Genomic DNA, 17,168 nt, shown 5'->3' on the forward strand with positions numbered 1-17,168 from the left:
TACTTGCACCAAATACGAACATAGTTGAAAAGTTGATAAAATTAATTTGTGTTTACACGTGATTAAAATGAATTAATTTTTTTTTAGTTAAATCAAACAAGAATTAAGCATAACAAAAATTATAAGGGTAATTTGCATAAAACATCCCTACCTTTCATATTGATTGTAGAAAACATTTTTACCTATTCATTTTTTGGCATTTTCTTTCAATGTTTGGTTGCGCAAAACATCATTTTTCCTATTTTTGAACGTAAATGACAATTAAACCCTCTTATTTAAAACAAAAAATCAAAAAAGAAAAGAAACATAAAGCACAAATTGCAATCATACTCCTAAACATTTTGAAAAAATATAAATCAATCCAATAAATTATAAAAATTAAAAAAAAATCATCTCTTTCTTCTCTCCTCTCCCTCTTCCTCCGCCACAAAAACTCCACCTTCCGGCCAAAATAGGCTGCCCAAAACATATTTAAAAATAGCCAAAATAGCCTATTTTAAAAATAGGCTGCTCAAGAAAAATCGAAAAAAAATAAATAAAAAATCTATGATCCATGACTTGTTTTTCTTCCAATCATTATCAGAAGAATCAAAATGGCTTCAAAAATTCCCAAGTAGCGATTGTGATGGTGCCTCTGCCAGCACAAAGCCATCTCCACGAGTTCCTCCATCTCTCCCGTGTCATCATCGCCTACAACATACTCGTTCACTATGCTACCACTGCTACCCTCAGCTGGTAGGTGAAGCTACGTGCCATCATCGACCACCGGGACTCTCGTTCATTTCCATGAATTTCCAAATGCGGAATATCAATATCCTCCTCCATACCCTAATTCCTCCAACAAATTCCCTTCACATCTTCAACCTTTGTTTAATTCCCTCCATTTCCTCCGCTGACCGATTTTCTCTCTCACCTACTGCACACAAAGTTATTGTTATTCATGATTCTTTAATGTTATTTGTTGTTCAAGATTTCAGTTCAATATCAAATGCTGAATCCTACGTTTTTCATAGTGTGTCAGCATTTGCCATGTTTTGGTTTTTTAGGGAAAAAAGAAAAATCATTTCAGCCAAATCAATTGGAGTTATGGTCAAAGCTTGGGTGGGTTTCGAAGAGGGAAGTGAAGGCTTCAAAGTGGTATATTGGTGCGGCGCCCAAGATGTTCAAAAGGTGAAGTTTTGATAGTGGTGGAGGAGGATGATGAGGGGATGAAGAGGGAGAGGAGAGAAGAAATAGATGAATTTTTTTAATTTTTGTAATTTATTGGATTGATTTATATATTTTTCAAAACGTTTCGAAATATGATTGCAATTTGTGCTTTATTTTTCTTTTCTTTTCTTTTTTGATTTTTTATTTTAAATAAGAGGGTATAATATCATTTTACGTTCAAAAATAGAGAAAATGATGTTTTGCCAACCGAACATTGAAACATGGGTAAAAATATCAAAAAATGAAAAGTAGGAATGTTTTTCACAATCACATGAAAGATAAGGACGTTTTGTACAAATTACGCAACTTATAATTAAGTATAAGCTACGAGTCCTATCTTCTCGTGTATAGTAAAAACCAACGGGTACTTACCAACCAAAAGGAGGGCTGCCTTAAACACAGTTACAGTTTCACACACAAACTGTCTTCTCTCTTTACCATTATTTATATTCCCGAAGCCACTACCTCAATTCAGTGCCTATCTCCTTCTTCCTATCTCAAAATGAAAGATAACGGAAAACCCAGTTCCATTTACACTGTCTTGTTCTTTACCTTCTTCGCAATTTCCATTTCCATCTCCTCATCCTCTACATTACAGTACCAATCTTTAGTCCTCAATTCTCTGCCTAAGCCTCAGTCTCTTTCATGGAACAACAAAAAAACTGGCGGCGGACCCAACTCGGAATCCACACTGGACCCTTACTCGAACACTCTGTCAGTAGATTTGCACCATGTGGATAATCTTTCTCCTGCTGCTTTCAATTCAACCCCAGAATCCCTCTTCAAGCTCCGCCTCCAACGTGACGCTGTTAGAGTCAAAACTTTGACCGCACTCGCCGCTGTCACGGCTGGTAACGTTTCTCGAGGTAAAAGGGACTTCAGCAGCTCGGTGGTTTCGGGGCTCAAGCAGGGAAGCGGCGAGTACTTCACGCGTCTGGGGATAGGGACACCGGCCAAGTTTGTTTACATGGTGCTGGATACGGGAAGCGACGTCGTGTGGCTCCAGTGCTCCCCGTGCAGGAAGTGCTACACCCAGTCTGACCCGGTTTTTGACCCTAAAAAATCATCCTCCTTTCATGGAGTCTCATGTGACTCCCCCCTCTGCCGGAGGCTCGACTCCCCAGGCTGCAATAACCGCCGGCAATGCCTCTACCAAGTCTCCTACGGCGATGGTTCCTTCACCGTCGGTGACTTCTCCACTGAAACACTCACTTTTGGCCGAAACCGAGTTAATGATATAGCACTCGGATGTGGCCATGATAATGAAGGTTTATTCATCGGAGCTGCCGGTTTACTTGGTCTAGGAAGGGGAAAATTGTCTTTTCCGACTCAGACCGGTCGCCGGTTCGGAAATAAATTCTCTTACTGCTTAGTAGACCGGTCTGCTTCGTCTAAACCGTCTTCTATTATTTTCGGAGAATCGGCGGCAATGCAAAATGCCGTTTTTACCCCTCTTATAACCAACCCAAAGCTCGACACGTTTTATTACGTGGGGCTTAATGGAATTTCAGTAGGTGGCACAAGGATAGCCGGAATTACGCCGTCGCTTTTTAAATTTGACCCTTACGGTAACGGAGGGGTAATTGTGGATTCGGGAACCTCCGTGACCCGATTGAACCGACCCGCTTATATTGCCCTGAGGGATGCTTTCCGGGCCGGGACTTCGAATTTCAAACGGGCTCCGGATTTGTCACTATTCGATACGTGCTTTGATCTGTCAGGCAAGGCTGAAGTGAAGGTTCCGACGGTGGTGCTGCATTTTACAAACGCTGACGTGTCATTGCCGGCGTCGAATTACTTGATTCCGGTTGACACTGATGGAAGATTTTGCTTCGCATTCGCGGGTACCAGAAGCGGTTTGACGATTATTGGGAATATCCAGCAGCAGAGCTTCCGGGTCGTGTTCGACTTAGCAAATTCACGGGTCGGGTTTGCTCCCCGTGGATGTGCTTGATCGAAACAGCTTATTTATTTTCTTTCAAGAAATTAGAAAAAGAAATCGGAAAAAAACAACTTGACATCTCTGTCTGTTGCTCTGTTATTTTATTGTGTGCTTATTTATTAGTGGGAAATACAGACAAGAATACAAGGTTTGAAAGAATAGAGTATGGTTTGCGTACATGGGGCCAACTGCTGTGGCCTATGTTGTAAAAGTCATAACAATGGTCCCCTAAATCCATGTATGAATTACATATAATGTGTGGACTTGAAAGTTGGGAGAAGGAAAAATATCGTGTAAGAAATAAAAATTATGGCATGAATATAATTAATTACATTTTATGAATTTTATTGTTTATAGTTTCTTTGGAAGTGGGTTCGATCTGATTTCAAAGAGATTTAAACCAAATAGAGTATTGATGGGTATTTCCAAAAATGGAACTATTGATTTCATCTTTAATAACTAAATATTCCATGACCTATTGATTGAAACGACTTATATTGATGCTAAGAATTTACATTTTTCATGTTTAAGTAAACGTTTCACTTTACATCAAAATTTTAACTTGTAAAAATATCTTTCAATATTACTCCTATTTCTTTATACTTTGATGGGTAAAAAATGTTAAATTGAAAAGGATGTAAGGAACTCACAGTAATTATTAATCTATAATTATTTTATTTGAGAGTTTATAAATAATATTTTAATAAAAAAGGTTGAACCCCAACCTTAAGGGCCCCCACCGACCCTGCCCTGAGCCATCCTGGAGGAGGTAAATCGCAGGATGTGCCTCCCAGGAGCCAGGGTGGAGAGCACATGGATAGGCCAAGACTGTTAACCCATATGGTAACTCCCGCTTGCAACAAAGTCAATTCCACCTTGCGAAGAATCGAACTCTGTACACTGCCGCGCTGAGCCCTATCCGCCCTCCCCTTTGCCACTGGGAGATATGCCCTGGGGGCATAAATAATATTTTAATAAATCAAACATGAGTTTGTTTATACATTCCACCAGTCAACGTTAAAAATAAAGAGTAATTATTTTTTATTCAATCAAGTTTTTTGAGTCTTATATTAGTAATCAAGAATAATAAGAATTAAGTAGAATCAAATACAACCGATCAATCTAGGGGCTTGTCTACTTTCCATTGTAAGGGGTGCTCACGAATTACAGATAGAAAAACCCTCAATCGCCCCCAAAATTAAGTGGTGTAAAGAACATGAGCGAGGTGGTCTTAGTTTTGCTGACAGTCGCAGTGTGAGAGTTCGATTCCTGAAATATGAAATTGGACTCTTTGTGGGCACCAGTTTACGGGCAAACTCTTGTTCTCTGACTTGTTGGGGCACATCCCGCGATTTACCTCTCCCACGATACTCCAGGGGCGGGGCGATGAGGATCCTCAAGATTGGTGTTCAAATTTATTTATTTATTTATTTTTTGTTTTTTTAAAAAACCCTCAATCTAAGAACTTGTTTGGTGGGAATTTTGATAATTGATTTTTTAACCGTTAAAGATAAAATGGGTCTTACCTGTGAGAGAAGAATTCAAAAATGACGATTAAAATAGTGAAATAACAATAAAAAAATTGATTTTAATCAGCTTAAAATCTGTACTAAATAAGCACAAATTTCTTTTTTTTTTTTTTTTTTTTTTTTTTTTTAATAATAAAGGGGGAAAAAAATTTCCCTAAATCATTTTTTTTTTTTTTTTTGTGAGAATATAGAGGGGACAAAAATATGTCCGTACATTATGCTGAAACAGGAGAGAGCACATGGGGATGGGGGATAAGACAGACATCCTACCCAAGTGGTCAAGATTCCGGTTCCCCACTTCCATTTATCTTTTTCCATTTTTTCGGTGCTCTTTGGATTAAAAAATTGGATAATGCCACAACAACTTTGCTTTTCTGGATACTATATGTTTTGCTTTTCTGGGTAAATCAGGATTGGATTCCTCAACTTTTGACATGATACATTTATGAATCTTCAACACATAAAAAGGGCTAATGACGAAACTTTTAATATTTCTAGCAAAAACTCCATAAAAAGTGTAGTTTTGGACTCAATCTATTTGTATTTGTGATTTTGGATCTCCACGTAAACGTTAAAATGATAAATTGCATGCGTCTTTCAATTGAACTGGAGATAATATTAAATGACTTGACAGATATGAATTATCATTGTCGAAGATTTCCATTGAATAGGAACCTAGATTCACAATTTAATCTGAAAATATCACTTTAAAAGATTGATGATTTGTAATCACATTATGTGAAACGTTGAAAAGTACCATCCCAATTTTTCTTACTTTTTATCTATATATATCCGGAAGCATGTTATTTCATATAAAGTTATAGATATTGACCCAATGTTCCATTTATTATAGGCCTCTTAAAGATTTTTTTTTTTTTTTTACCGATATTCTCTCACCTTGATTAACTAATATGTGTATTAACTAATTGAGACTCAAGCACACATACATACGTATATACATATATATGTATTATCCTCTTAGTCCTTGTTTGAACTCTCTATTTTTATGAAGACCATGTGATTAAGAACTTGTTTAGGAGTCATTTTGAGAATTGATTTTTTGACCGTTAGAAGAAAAGTGGGGTCCACTTGTGAGAGAATGAGTCAAATATGGCGGTTGGAATAGTGAAATAACGGTCAAAAAATCAATTTTTTGGATAAAAAAATCGCTCCCAAACAGGCCTTAAAAGTATGAAAAATTTTTGAATTTATATTTAAAATTATTTTATTTAAAATAAGTTCAAGAAAAAAAATATTTAAAAACAAAAAAGCTGGGTCCATATTTGAAATGAGCATTTGAGTTTTTATCATTATTAATTTTTTATTTTTTAAATATTTTTCTGAAATTTGCAAAATATATCAATTCATAACTATAACGATCAACCTAAAACAATTTATACAGTTAGATGACCTTTTTGGGGGAAAAATGAAGATGAGCAACAAAACAGAAACAAGCCATTTAAGTTTTTTTACCCCAAACAAAATATACAAATAAATATCATCCAACTCTTGAAGATGACCCTTTTTGTTACCATCCAACTCCAAGTCTTGTTTAAAAAATAATTTTTGTGGGTATGATTGATAATCGTGCATATAATGACTTCATGCACATAGCAAATTGCTGAACAACTAGGGTTATTGGAATCTGCAACTATTCGTATATAAAATGAAGTTTTTTAGCTATTTGTGACAGGAAATATTGGCCACATTCTAGCTGTAGTCAAAGAAGGTGTTCAATTATTGAGGACTGGTTCAAACTTGGCAACTAAAAAAAAAAAAAAAGTTGAACCTCAATCTTGAGGGTCCCACCACTCCGTCCTTGGAGTATGGTAAGTAAGGTAAATCGTGGGATGTGTTCCAATAGGCCAAAAAACAAGAGCTTGTCAGTATATTGGTGTCCACAAAAAGTCCAATTTCATAACTCAGGAATCGAACACTCACATTGCGGTCATCAGCAAGGCTCAGATTACCTCACTACTTGACCTTTGCACTGCTGGATTATATCCCGGGGCAACTTGGCAACTATAATCAATATATAGAGTCAATAAAGTTGGATCAGAACTTTTAGATTTTTGCTGTTTCTTACTTAAATTCATTGTTAATTTGAGTTAGAGCTAATTATTTAAGGGGGATTATTTGTTCGGGAGAATCAACATTTACACTGAAACTTGGACACGACTCAAACTTCTATAATGGCCGGGAGCATTGAGCTACGAGCACAAAAAATGTAAACGTGAAAGAAAAATGTTGATGCCTGGAGTCGAAGTAAATCAAGTATGCTTTGTTATCATTTCTGGATGCTGCCACGTTTGGTGAATATTTTGAGTAAAATTAAGGTAGATTATAATTTTACAGCGACATCAAGGTTGGATTCCTCAACTTTTAACATGACATATTCATGAATCTTCAACATATAAAAGTGCAAGTTTGGATCTTCAGTCTATTTGTACATGTGATTTCAAATCCACACAAGATGAAAATGTCGGAATGACGTTAAAACTGCATGCAACTTCCAATTGATCTGGAGATAAATATTAAATAAAATCGTGGGCCATGTAAAACTCGTCTATGAATTTTACAGTTATGTCGAAGGTTTCAGCTGAATAAGGACCTAAATTCACGGTTTTATCCAATATCTCACCTTAAAAGTTTGAGGATTCGTAATCATGTAACGTGAAAGGTTGAGAAGAACAACCCATAATTTTTTCTAACTTTATCTATATGTCCAAAATCGTTTTATTTTGGATAATTAGTACAAAACATCCCTACCTTTCGATGTTTTTGTGGAAAATGTCCCTACCTTTCATTTTTTGACGGATTACACCCTTACCTTTACCTTTTTTTGCGTAAAACGTCCTTCTGTCAACTCTCCGTTAAAATGCTCCGTTAAATCAAAAAGGTAATTAGCACAAAAGGTCCCTACCTTTCAAAATTATTGTGCAAAACGTCCCTACCTTTTATTTTTTAGCATAATTAGCAGAAAAGGTCCCTACTTTTCAATATTATTGTGCAAAACGTCCCTACCTTTCATTTTTAGCATTTTTACCCTTACATTTCACCTTTCATTGCGCAAAATGTCATTTTCATCCATTTTTCAATAAAATGACGATTTTACCCTCCTATTGAAATAAAACAAAAAGAAAAGAAAAAAATAATTAATTAATTAATTGCAATCATAGTTCTAAATCTTTCAAAACATTACAGATAAATTATAAATTCTCAACCACCACCATTTTCACAACCTATCAAGCTGTCAACTATAAATCCACATAATACCACCTTTCGGCCACCATGCCCACCGGACTCCACCACCGTAAATGTAGTTGTTTCGGATAGATTGGTGACCAATACTATGGAGGAGGATATTGGGGAGAGTGAGGCGACACTGGTGGTGATGGAATCCGATAGGTGTTGTGGTCGAAAAGTGGTGCTATATGGATCTATAGGTGGTGGCTTGGTGGGGTTGTGAAAGTGGCGGTAGTATAGAATTTAGGATTTATCTGTAATGTTTTGAAAGATTTAGAACTATGATTGCAATTAATTAATTATTTTTTTCTTTTCTTTTTGTTTTATTTCAATATGAGGGTAAAATCGTCATTTTATTGAAAAAATGGATGAAAATGACATTTTGCACAATGAAAGGTGAAATGTAGGGGTAAAAATGCTAAAAATGAAAGGTAGGGACGTTCTGCACAATAATATTGAAAGGTAGGGACCTTTTCTGCTAATTATGCTAAAAAATAAAAGGTAGGGACGTTTTGTACAATAACTTTGAAAGGTAGGGACCTTTTGTGCTAATTACCTTTTTGATTTAACGGAGCATTTTAACGGTGAGTTGACAGAAGGACGTTTTGAGCAAAAAAAGGTAAAGGTAAGGGTGTAATCCGCCAAAAAATGAAAGGTAGGGACGTTTTCCACAAAAATATCGAAAGGTAGGGATGTTTTGTGCTAATTACCCTTTTATTTTATATGAAAGTCATAGATAGTTGTAAAAACTTTCGTCTTGAGTAACCAACCTATTACTAAAGTGCAACTACTAAATAGAGCTAATAATAAACCAAAAAAATTGGCTCAATGTTCTATTTCTTAAAGATAAAAAAATTATCACTACTCTCTTGCATCGATTAATTAATGCATGAATTAAATAACTGAGATTCGGGCAAATACATATCATTATCTTAGTCCATGTTTGAACTCCATTTTTTAAGAATAGGTTTAACAAAAAGTGATTTTTTTTGGAAGTATATGTAGTTCAAGGGTGAGGAAATTTTTTGATTTTTTGGAGAATGCATGGTTAGAAAATATGGAAAAATTTTAAATTTATGTGTAAAATTATTTTATTTGAATAATGTGTAATTAAAAATGAGTTCAAAAAAAAATAATTTAAACAGGGGCTCAAACTAAAATTTGTATTTACACAACTGCGGAATGTTGCCTTTGATTCTAATATAATGGTGATTAGACTTTAGAGTCAAGTGAATATCCTAGAAATAAAATTTTATGTCTCAAATCACGGTCACGATTAGAAAATGCCAAACAACCACATTTGTTGACACAAGGGATGACACATCTCTCACAATCGAGGTGTGGATCCCGAGCCAATAAAATGATGCCGACCTTCCCATGTGAGTGTGACGTGTCAACCGATGTGTCAACAAATGTGGTCGTGTAGCATGACCCGTCACGATTAGAGATTTGACGTCATGTAACATACTAGATAGGTTGTCTATGTTACTAGCGTTATTAAATTATTAATACGGAATGAATAATCAAAATATATAATATAAATTTCATGACTCTTCTGGGCTAAAATGAAATGGGGCCAAAATTTCAATGAGCATTTGAGTTTTTATCATTGATAAAAAAAATTTAAATATTTTCTCAAATTTGCAAATATCAATTTATAGCCATAACGATCAACCTTAAACAAAATATACAGTTATACGACATTTTTGGGGAAAAAATTTGAAGATGAGAATCAAAGTAGAAACAATCCATTTAAGTTTTTAGCCCAAAACAAATAAATAGTTCTATGTTTCATTTTTTTTGACATTTTTTCGTGTTATTTCTGGAATTTAAGAAATAAATTTTGTTTCACAGCTTGCCCAAGAATTTCTTGACCGATGACAATTAGGCCTTATATTTAGCCTCGTTTGGGGAAAATATAGAAATGATTTACAAAAAGGAACATTAACGGGTTCCATAAAATGTGTTGATAACAATGAATAATAATTATGAATGTGTGATTGAAATTAAAGTTTGACTTTAATTGAATTTATAAATTATTTTTGAATTTCTGTTGATTGACTTTAATGTTCCACGTTAGGTTATTCCAATGTGCTACCGTTCGTATATTATTATCTGAAATTGATTCTTCAAAATGTTATTTCTTACTGTACTATTTATTTAAATCACATGATATGGAATACCAATTTTTCAACTCATTGATTTTGCAATTTACTATTTTCCTTTAACATTGATTGTGTTAGTCATCAAGTTTGTTGAATACATCTTTCAGAAGAAGATAAAGGAAATGCTTTAAAAGTTTGATATACTTATCCATACAAATATCCACTCAAAAAGTTGGATTTTTTTTTTTTTTTTGGTGACTAAGGTGTCCAAATTTCGTCCGACTAATCTTAAAGAGTGGTGGCCTTTCTCCTGACTCGTCACTCAGATAAATCCTGATGCATTCACAACATATACACAATTGGGTTAAACATTTGGAATGTAGTTATTCTCCTTGTGAACTTTCCTTTACGATGTTAGGATAGAACTTTCGGAAGGACGACAAAGCGCATCATAACTTTGTATCTACAGAACATCTATCTTCCAATATAAATGTTGCCTCTCAGCTGCCATGCTCTTAGGGGAAAAAAAGATTGAATTTATATTTAATAAGAAAGGCGAATTAGAAATGCAAATTGAATGACCATCCTAACAATGAAACTGTTGGGTTTTTTGATATTCAATAATCCAGGAGATGATTTAAAATAGTTATCGGATTATTTATCGACACCATAGATTTGGCTCAACTCGGAGACGAACTACACTTTTGGATGGCTTGAGTTTGGGTAGGATGATTATTTGGTTAGTTGGACCATTTAGTGATTAATATAGAGTTGAAAATTGGGCCATTAGTTTAGGTTACATGGCAGTCCACTTAGAGATCTCTTGGGCCATATTTGGTGACCTAAACTAACCTATATATATGTATCTATTTCACAGCTGTGTAGTGTGTATGTTGTAGCAATGGAGAGAAAAGTTGAAAGGAGAGAGGCAGCCGAGAGAGAGGGAAGCCATGTGAGGTTGTGAGTGGGATTCAACCATTGTGATATCTTCTTCTTCCTCTCCATACCTTTATAAATTTCTAACACCACCACCCTTCTCCTTTGTGGGGTTAGAGAGAAAGAGGGCAGTCCAAACGTGAAGGCGAAAGTCTTGGGTCAAGTCGAGGTATATCGATGTTCGTTTGATTGTTTTCTGAGCCCGGAATCAAGATTTATGGAGGGATTTCCTCGACAGAAACTACGCATCTACGAATTGTTGATTTAGCAGGAATCCTTATTTTTCAAAAAGAATATTGAATTTGAAAATTATTTTGTAATTAGAAATTCTATTTTGTAATGGATGAATTCTAGAATAGTTCCTGCAAATTCCTCATTTATTATTTTTTTATTTTTATCATTTTAAACACATTGGTTGTATTTTACATTAGAATTCGGTTGTTATTTGTCACTATTAATAATATCTCCAATTGTCTTACAATGTAATATGATGAACGTAAACTTGCACTTTATGAAATACAGTGAATATAACCTTACGCTTTGAAAATTATGGTGAACATAAATTACAATTATGTATTAGTCATGAATTAAATTTGTTATATCTTCGTTTTATATATTAGATGGAAAAACAATCAATTGCAATTTACACTGGAGGGGCTGTCTTAGCTTCCTCAATAAGAATCCTATGGATCAGTTTAGGCTGGATGGTGATATACTTTAAATCTGTTGTAAAAATTATCAACTATAAGTATGAGTCAAATGATATAAATATAAGAATAGAGTTAGAAAAGCTGACCTAAGAGAGTCGGATAAACGCTGTCCTAAAGTCGTGTAATCTCTCCTTCGTGCGAGTACTTTTCACACAGCACGACTCCAAAATAAATCAATATATCTCGCAGTCGATTCTCTTATGGATAGGACTACAGGAAGATAAAGAACAAGCTTTTATCAACTGTCAAAATTATAGAAGAAGATAATATGAAATGGCTAGAGAGTATTTTTCAAGTATTTGTTTTGTAGTGTATAAAACAATGGGAAATCCATCCCCCTTTTATAATAGAAAAATTCAACACTTTCATAATGAAAATTAATCAAATTATACATAAGTAACAAATATGATAATGAGATTAAATTTTTTATTGAATCTGAAAAATTAAAATACATGAAAATTGAAATTTTAATTTTCAATTTGAAAGTTCTTGAATTTATTTTCAACAAAATCAATGTCTGCCAAAATAAGTACACCTAAATCAACATTAACATACCTGAATGTATATAAAATAACGGGGAATTGCCCCCCAGGGCACTTCTCCACTGGCAAAGGACGGACGCTGTCAAATCTGGCAGAGCAGAGGTCGTGAGTTCGAAACATGGGGCTCTTGGAAGGCAAGGATTTATTCTTGGAAGGCAAGGGAACATTTGGAAGGCAAGGATTTATTCTTGGAAGGCAAGTGGGAACTTGGAAGGCAAGGTGCAACTTGGATTGGCTTGCTTGGCACTTTGTCAGACCAGGTGGGGAGCGCTCGGACCCTGGCCAGTTGGAGGCACATCCTGCGATTAACCGGACTGTGTGAAGAGGGGCCGGATCACAGACCCAAGGATTAGTCTAGAATAGGACACCTTGTAAAAAAAAAAATAATAACGGGGAATTTAAAAAAATGTCACAAAAAATGAAAGTTCCAAAAAATTTGTCATTTTCACTTTTTGTGAGCAAAAATGTCACATTTTTGGAATGCAAAGTTCAAATTACCCTTAATGATACATTTCTAGTAGCATTAAATGCTTGATTTGAAGGAAAAGCATTGACTTGATGTGATCATTTAATTTCTATATAGAAAACATGGAGAAATGTATTTTTATTGATTAATATGAATTTTTGTTAATAAAAAATCACCAAAAAAATTTGAAAACGTAACATAAACAAGAAACCCTATATTTTCTCGATCTTCTTCATTTTCATTGATCAAGAAGAATTTGTGTTGCATTCTTCATTCATTTTGAGAGGTTAGCAATTACAAATTATTTATATTTTACTTTTATAGCTTTTTATTTGTACATGTTAAATACAATATGGGCATATTTCTTTGAAATTTTTGAAAGTATTATGCATTCATTTGTTTGGTTTTGGAGTTCTTCACAAAATGTCATTATCACCATTAAGGTTTTGATTAATTTTTTCCATTACCACCGTTAAGGTCTCTTTAAAGACGAGGCCCAGATGCCATTTACATTTTGTCATTTGGTAGCTGAATAATAATGACCACACTTAATGTGATGTGTTGAAGAAGCCTGAGAAACGTACTGCCGTCTGCTTCCCGACATTCTCGATAGTTGAATTGTCGAGTTCGACGTTTATAAACCATCGGATTAGACGTTTGAGATGTATGTCGAACCCGACATTTACAAACTATCGGGTTAAACAATTTTACTTTCAATTCGGACACTTCAAAACGATAGAAAACCTTGATTTGATATTTTTCTACTGTACTGATTTACGTATTATGCAGTGCGATTTTCATGCTATTAAATGCCAACATATTAATTCTGAATTCTTACCATTACGATTCCAACATTTCAAGTATAAGTAATCATTTGAGATTCATCGTGTCGTATGAGAAAAATTTTGTTCATGCGGATGACGAATGGAACTGGAGAGGGGACAACACTACTTCCATTATGGTGCCAACAAGTATTACCGTAGTTGAACTTTTGTTAAGGTTGAAGGACAAACTTGGTATTGTTGATCCTCGCGCTCAAATTGAATTGAAGTTCAAAGTCCCTAATTTGAACATACCTCCGGTCGAAATATACGACAATGAAGATTTAAATTGGTACATATCAGTGTATAAGGAAACTGCTATCTGCATTACTGTTTTGGAATCTGATCTTCCAAGTGTTGACATGGGAAGGGATGCAAATTTTCAAGATCTTTCATTTGCCGCAGTGGATGTTCTGCAAAATGTGGAACATGATTCGGTGAATCGAATGCATAGTGTCTCAAACAATAATGCACCTAAAACACATGAGTATGATAACGGGACTGCACCATTAGATGAGAACTTGGATAACCCATCACCTAGTTTAGAGGATGTTAATTCTGTTGACGTCGACGACAAGCAGTCTTTGTCACATTCCAACGGTTAGGACGGATATGAATTGATGAGAACTGTGAATATATCCGATCTTGCTGAAAAGGAAATATTCTTCAGCAAGAAAAAGTTGTACTTGGCTATTCGTGTACTTGCTTTGAAAGACAAGTTCCAATTTCGGGTGAGCAGGTCAAGCGTGAAGATGTTAACCGTTGTATGCGCTGACAGCAGCTGCAAGTGGATGTTACGTGCTTCTACTGTGAAGCAGTCTGCAATCTTTGTGATCCGTAAATTCAATAATGTTCACACATGTTCCATCGATTTTCGTAGTAATGCACATCGACATGCGACGAGTTTTATAATTGCTTAGCACATTTTGGGAAAATTGGATAATCCGAACCAATTATATGATCCAAGCACTATTGCATGGACATGGAACGTGAGCTCGGTGTCCAAATAAGTTATAGTAAGGCACGTAGGGAGAATGTGGCTGCTTTACACATGCTGCATGGGACACTAGAGGACAGTTTTCAGGAACTATCTTCATATTGTCACGTCATAGGTGAGAATAACCTGGGGAGGTGACCCACATCGAACTTAATTCACGCAATAGGTTACATTACTTCTTCCTAGCTTTTGGTGCAAGTATTCGTGGTTATAAGCAGTATTTGAGGCCCGTTGTTTGCATTGACGATAGTCACTTGAAAGGTCCATACAAAGGTAAACTTTTACTGGCAACTACCCAAGATGCCAATAAACATATTTATCCCTTAGCGTGGGGGATCGTGGATTCTGAAACAAACAGATCTTGAATGTGGTTTATGTTTAATTTGAAAGATCTTATAGGCGACTCATATGAACTTGTACTTGTTTCAGACAAGAAAAGAAGTATCGAAAGAATTATTACTCACTTATTTCCTTTGTCTCATCATGGTTGTTGTATGTGGCATGTGGAAAAGAACCTAATCTAGCGAGACTTTAACGAAAGTTCAATATCCCTGTTCAAACGAGCTGCTACAACTTATCGGGTCGAAGAGTTCGAATGACTAATGAGACAGATTCGTAGGGTCAACGAAAGATGTTACGGGTATTTGGAGCAAGCCGATTTTTTATTCTGGTCACGAGCACTATTCGTGGGCGATCGGTACAACATCATGACAAACAACAACGCAGAATCATTGAACTCAATGCTGACACAAGCTCATTCGTTGCCAATCAAGTGTTTGGTCGAGCACATTCGTAAAACAATGCAGAAGTGGTTTTACAAATATCAAACCAATGCAACCTCATGCAGTAGTATATTGTCGTCGAAGATGGAGAACGAGTTACAGACAATATTTGAAGCTGGTACTAGGCTTCAAGCCCATGAGTCAACAGACAACTTGACCCAAGTTGGAATATCCTACGATACGGAGATAGTGGACTTCTCCGACAACACGTGCATCTGTCGTGAGTTTCAACTAAATCGTATGCCATGTGCTCATGCAACTCGTGCTACTACCCTGAGTGGTAAGTCATTATATGATCTATGCTCTCTGTACTATACATCAGAATACTGGANGCAAAAAATGATAAACTTATAATATCTACAATAACATGTTAAACTAAGACACTTGTATTGGACAATCCCGCCATTCCAATTTTTGAAAAGCAAGAAAATTAAAAAATTGAACGGCCCGCCTAATTGAACTGTCGGTCCCGACAGATGTTTTATTCATTCTCGACAGTAGACAAAAAGGTGCATAGTTTGGTAAACTGTAGAATAAATGAAGAAGAATAAATAGAAGTAGCTATTTTTTACCACAATCCTGTTCAACTACATTAAAAGTGTCACAATGCTCTTTAGGTAAGTTCAAAGTGACAAAATACCTTGGCTGCAAAATTGCTTGTAGGCAACAATTATCTCATGGTATTTATAATCATCTTGAAAGGAGGAAGTAATTATTTCATATCTACCCAACCACCAAGCCCAATCTCTAATTAAATTTGAAAAGCAATTAGTGTTATGGTTGAATATAATAAGTGTACATTTATCCCCCGTTGTCCCATAATTACTATGACATTGGCAGTGACTTGAATACTTAAATGATGTGTACAATTGATGTTATCTAGTTTCTTGCAACAAATTACTTCTCATTTGCCAGCTTGTTAGTTGCACCATAGTTGTAATGCTACAGTGTCTTACAAAACAGGCTCATCATCTTAACCCACATAAGAACATGACAGTAACAAGGAAATATACATGAACTCATTTGTGAATTAGTTGTATCATGGTAGTCATGACTTCGGCAGTTTTAATGGGTCCTCAACTTAATCCAATCTATAGTTTACGAAGGCACTACGTCATTCAATCCCGCCATCTAGTCCTAAATGGATATTCGTAAAACGTATATATACATAATTTTTTGCTCAATATAATGTACCAGTGTCGACAAAAATTAAATCAAGGTACGAAGTACCATAAGTACGTTTCACATAACATAGTAAAGTCAGATAACTTATGCAGTTTGTAACGCTACAACAATGTCAGCAAAGGTAAACAGTGACATCACATTCACCACGGGAATTGAAAAATGTGAGGAATGTGTCAAAGTGTCACTACACTTGCCAACTAGCTTGGGTAAATTACAGAAACTAATTACAAGTCCACAAGTGGACAATTAACATACATCCCTCACCACCTAAATCAAGTCAAAAAAATTGCAAAATCATGTTCAATCCCATCCTCATGCTACATTCGGCAATTCATCCACAGCTAATTATGTTTTCGCTTCGCGCTCCCCATCGTGTATGGAGTCCTGGTACCAGGTTTCGAATGTCACAACCGTGTCGATCGCTGTTTCGTTGTGGTAACTCCCCCTCTTGCTCGGGCTACAATGGCGGGAACTGGGAAAGTTACAAAATAAGCAAATGGCATGAAAAATAAATTCAGATCTCGATAAACGATGGAATACCTTGCATTTCATCGGTTCCAACGGGCACTGGTATGGGGTCATTGTCAGGGCATGGCTTAATGTCTGTTGTGTCTATCAAAAACAACGATGAAACATTTTGAGTGTACTACTTATGAGAAATTTCAAAATATGCAAAGTATATGAAATAACAATGTCCC

At 35.5% G+C, this 17,168-nt stretch overlaps 1 protein-coding gene across 1 annotated transcript; it reads left to right on the plus strand.

Moving 5' to 3' along the window:
* Nucleotides 1-1,523: 1,523 nt before the first annotated feature.
* Nucleotides 1,524-3,311, plus strand: LOC111384916 (aspartyl protease family protein 2-like). Its single transcript, XM_023009262.1, has one exon. The coding sequence runs from the start codon at nt 1,712-1,714 to the stop codon at nt 3,161-3,163; it is 1,452 nt and encodes a 483-aa protein (XP_022865030.1). The 5' UTR covers nt 1,524-1,711; the 3' UTR covers nt 3,164-3,311.
* Nucleotides 3,312-17,168: the final 13,857 nt, after the last annotated feature.

Source organism: Olea europaea, unplaced genomic scaffold (genome assembly GCF_002742605.1).
Source record: "Olea europaea var. sylvestris unplaced genomic scaffold, O_europaea_v1 scaffold3046, whole genome shotgun sequence".
NCBI classification, from domain to species: domain Eukaryota; kingdom Viridiplantae; phylum Streptophyta; class Magnoliopsida; order Lamiales; family Oleaceae; genus Olea; species Olea europaea.

What these genes read in the sequence shown, in the direction of transcription:
- LOC111384916 (XM_023009262.1), top strand. Translation starts at nt 1,712, where the DNA reads ATGAAAGATAACGGAAAACCCAGTTCCATTTACACTGTCTTGTTCTTT.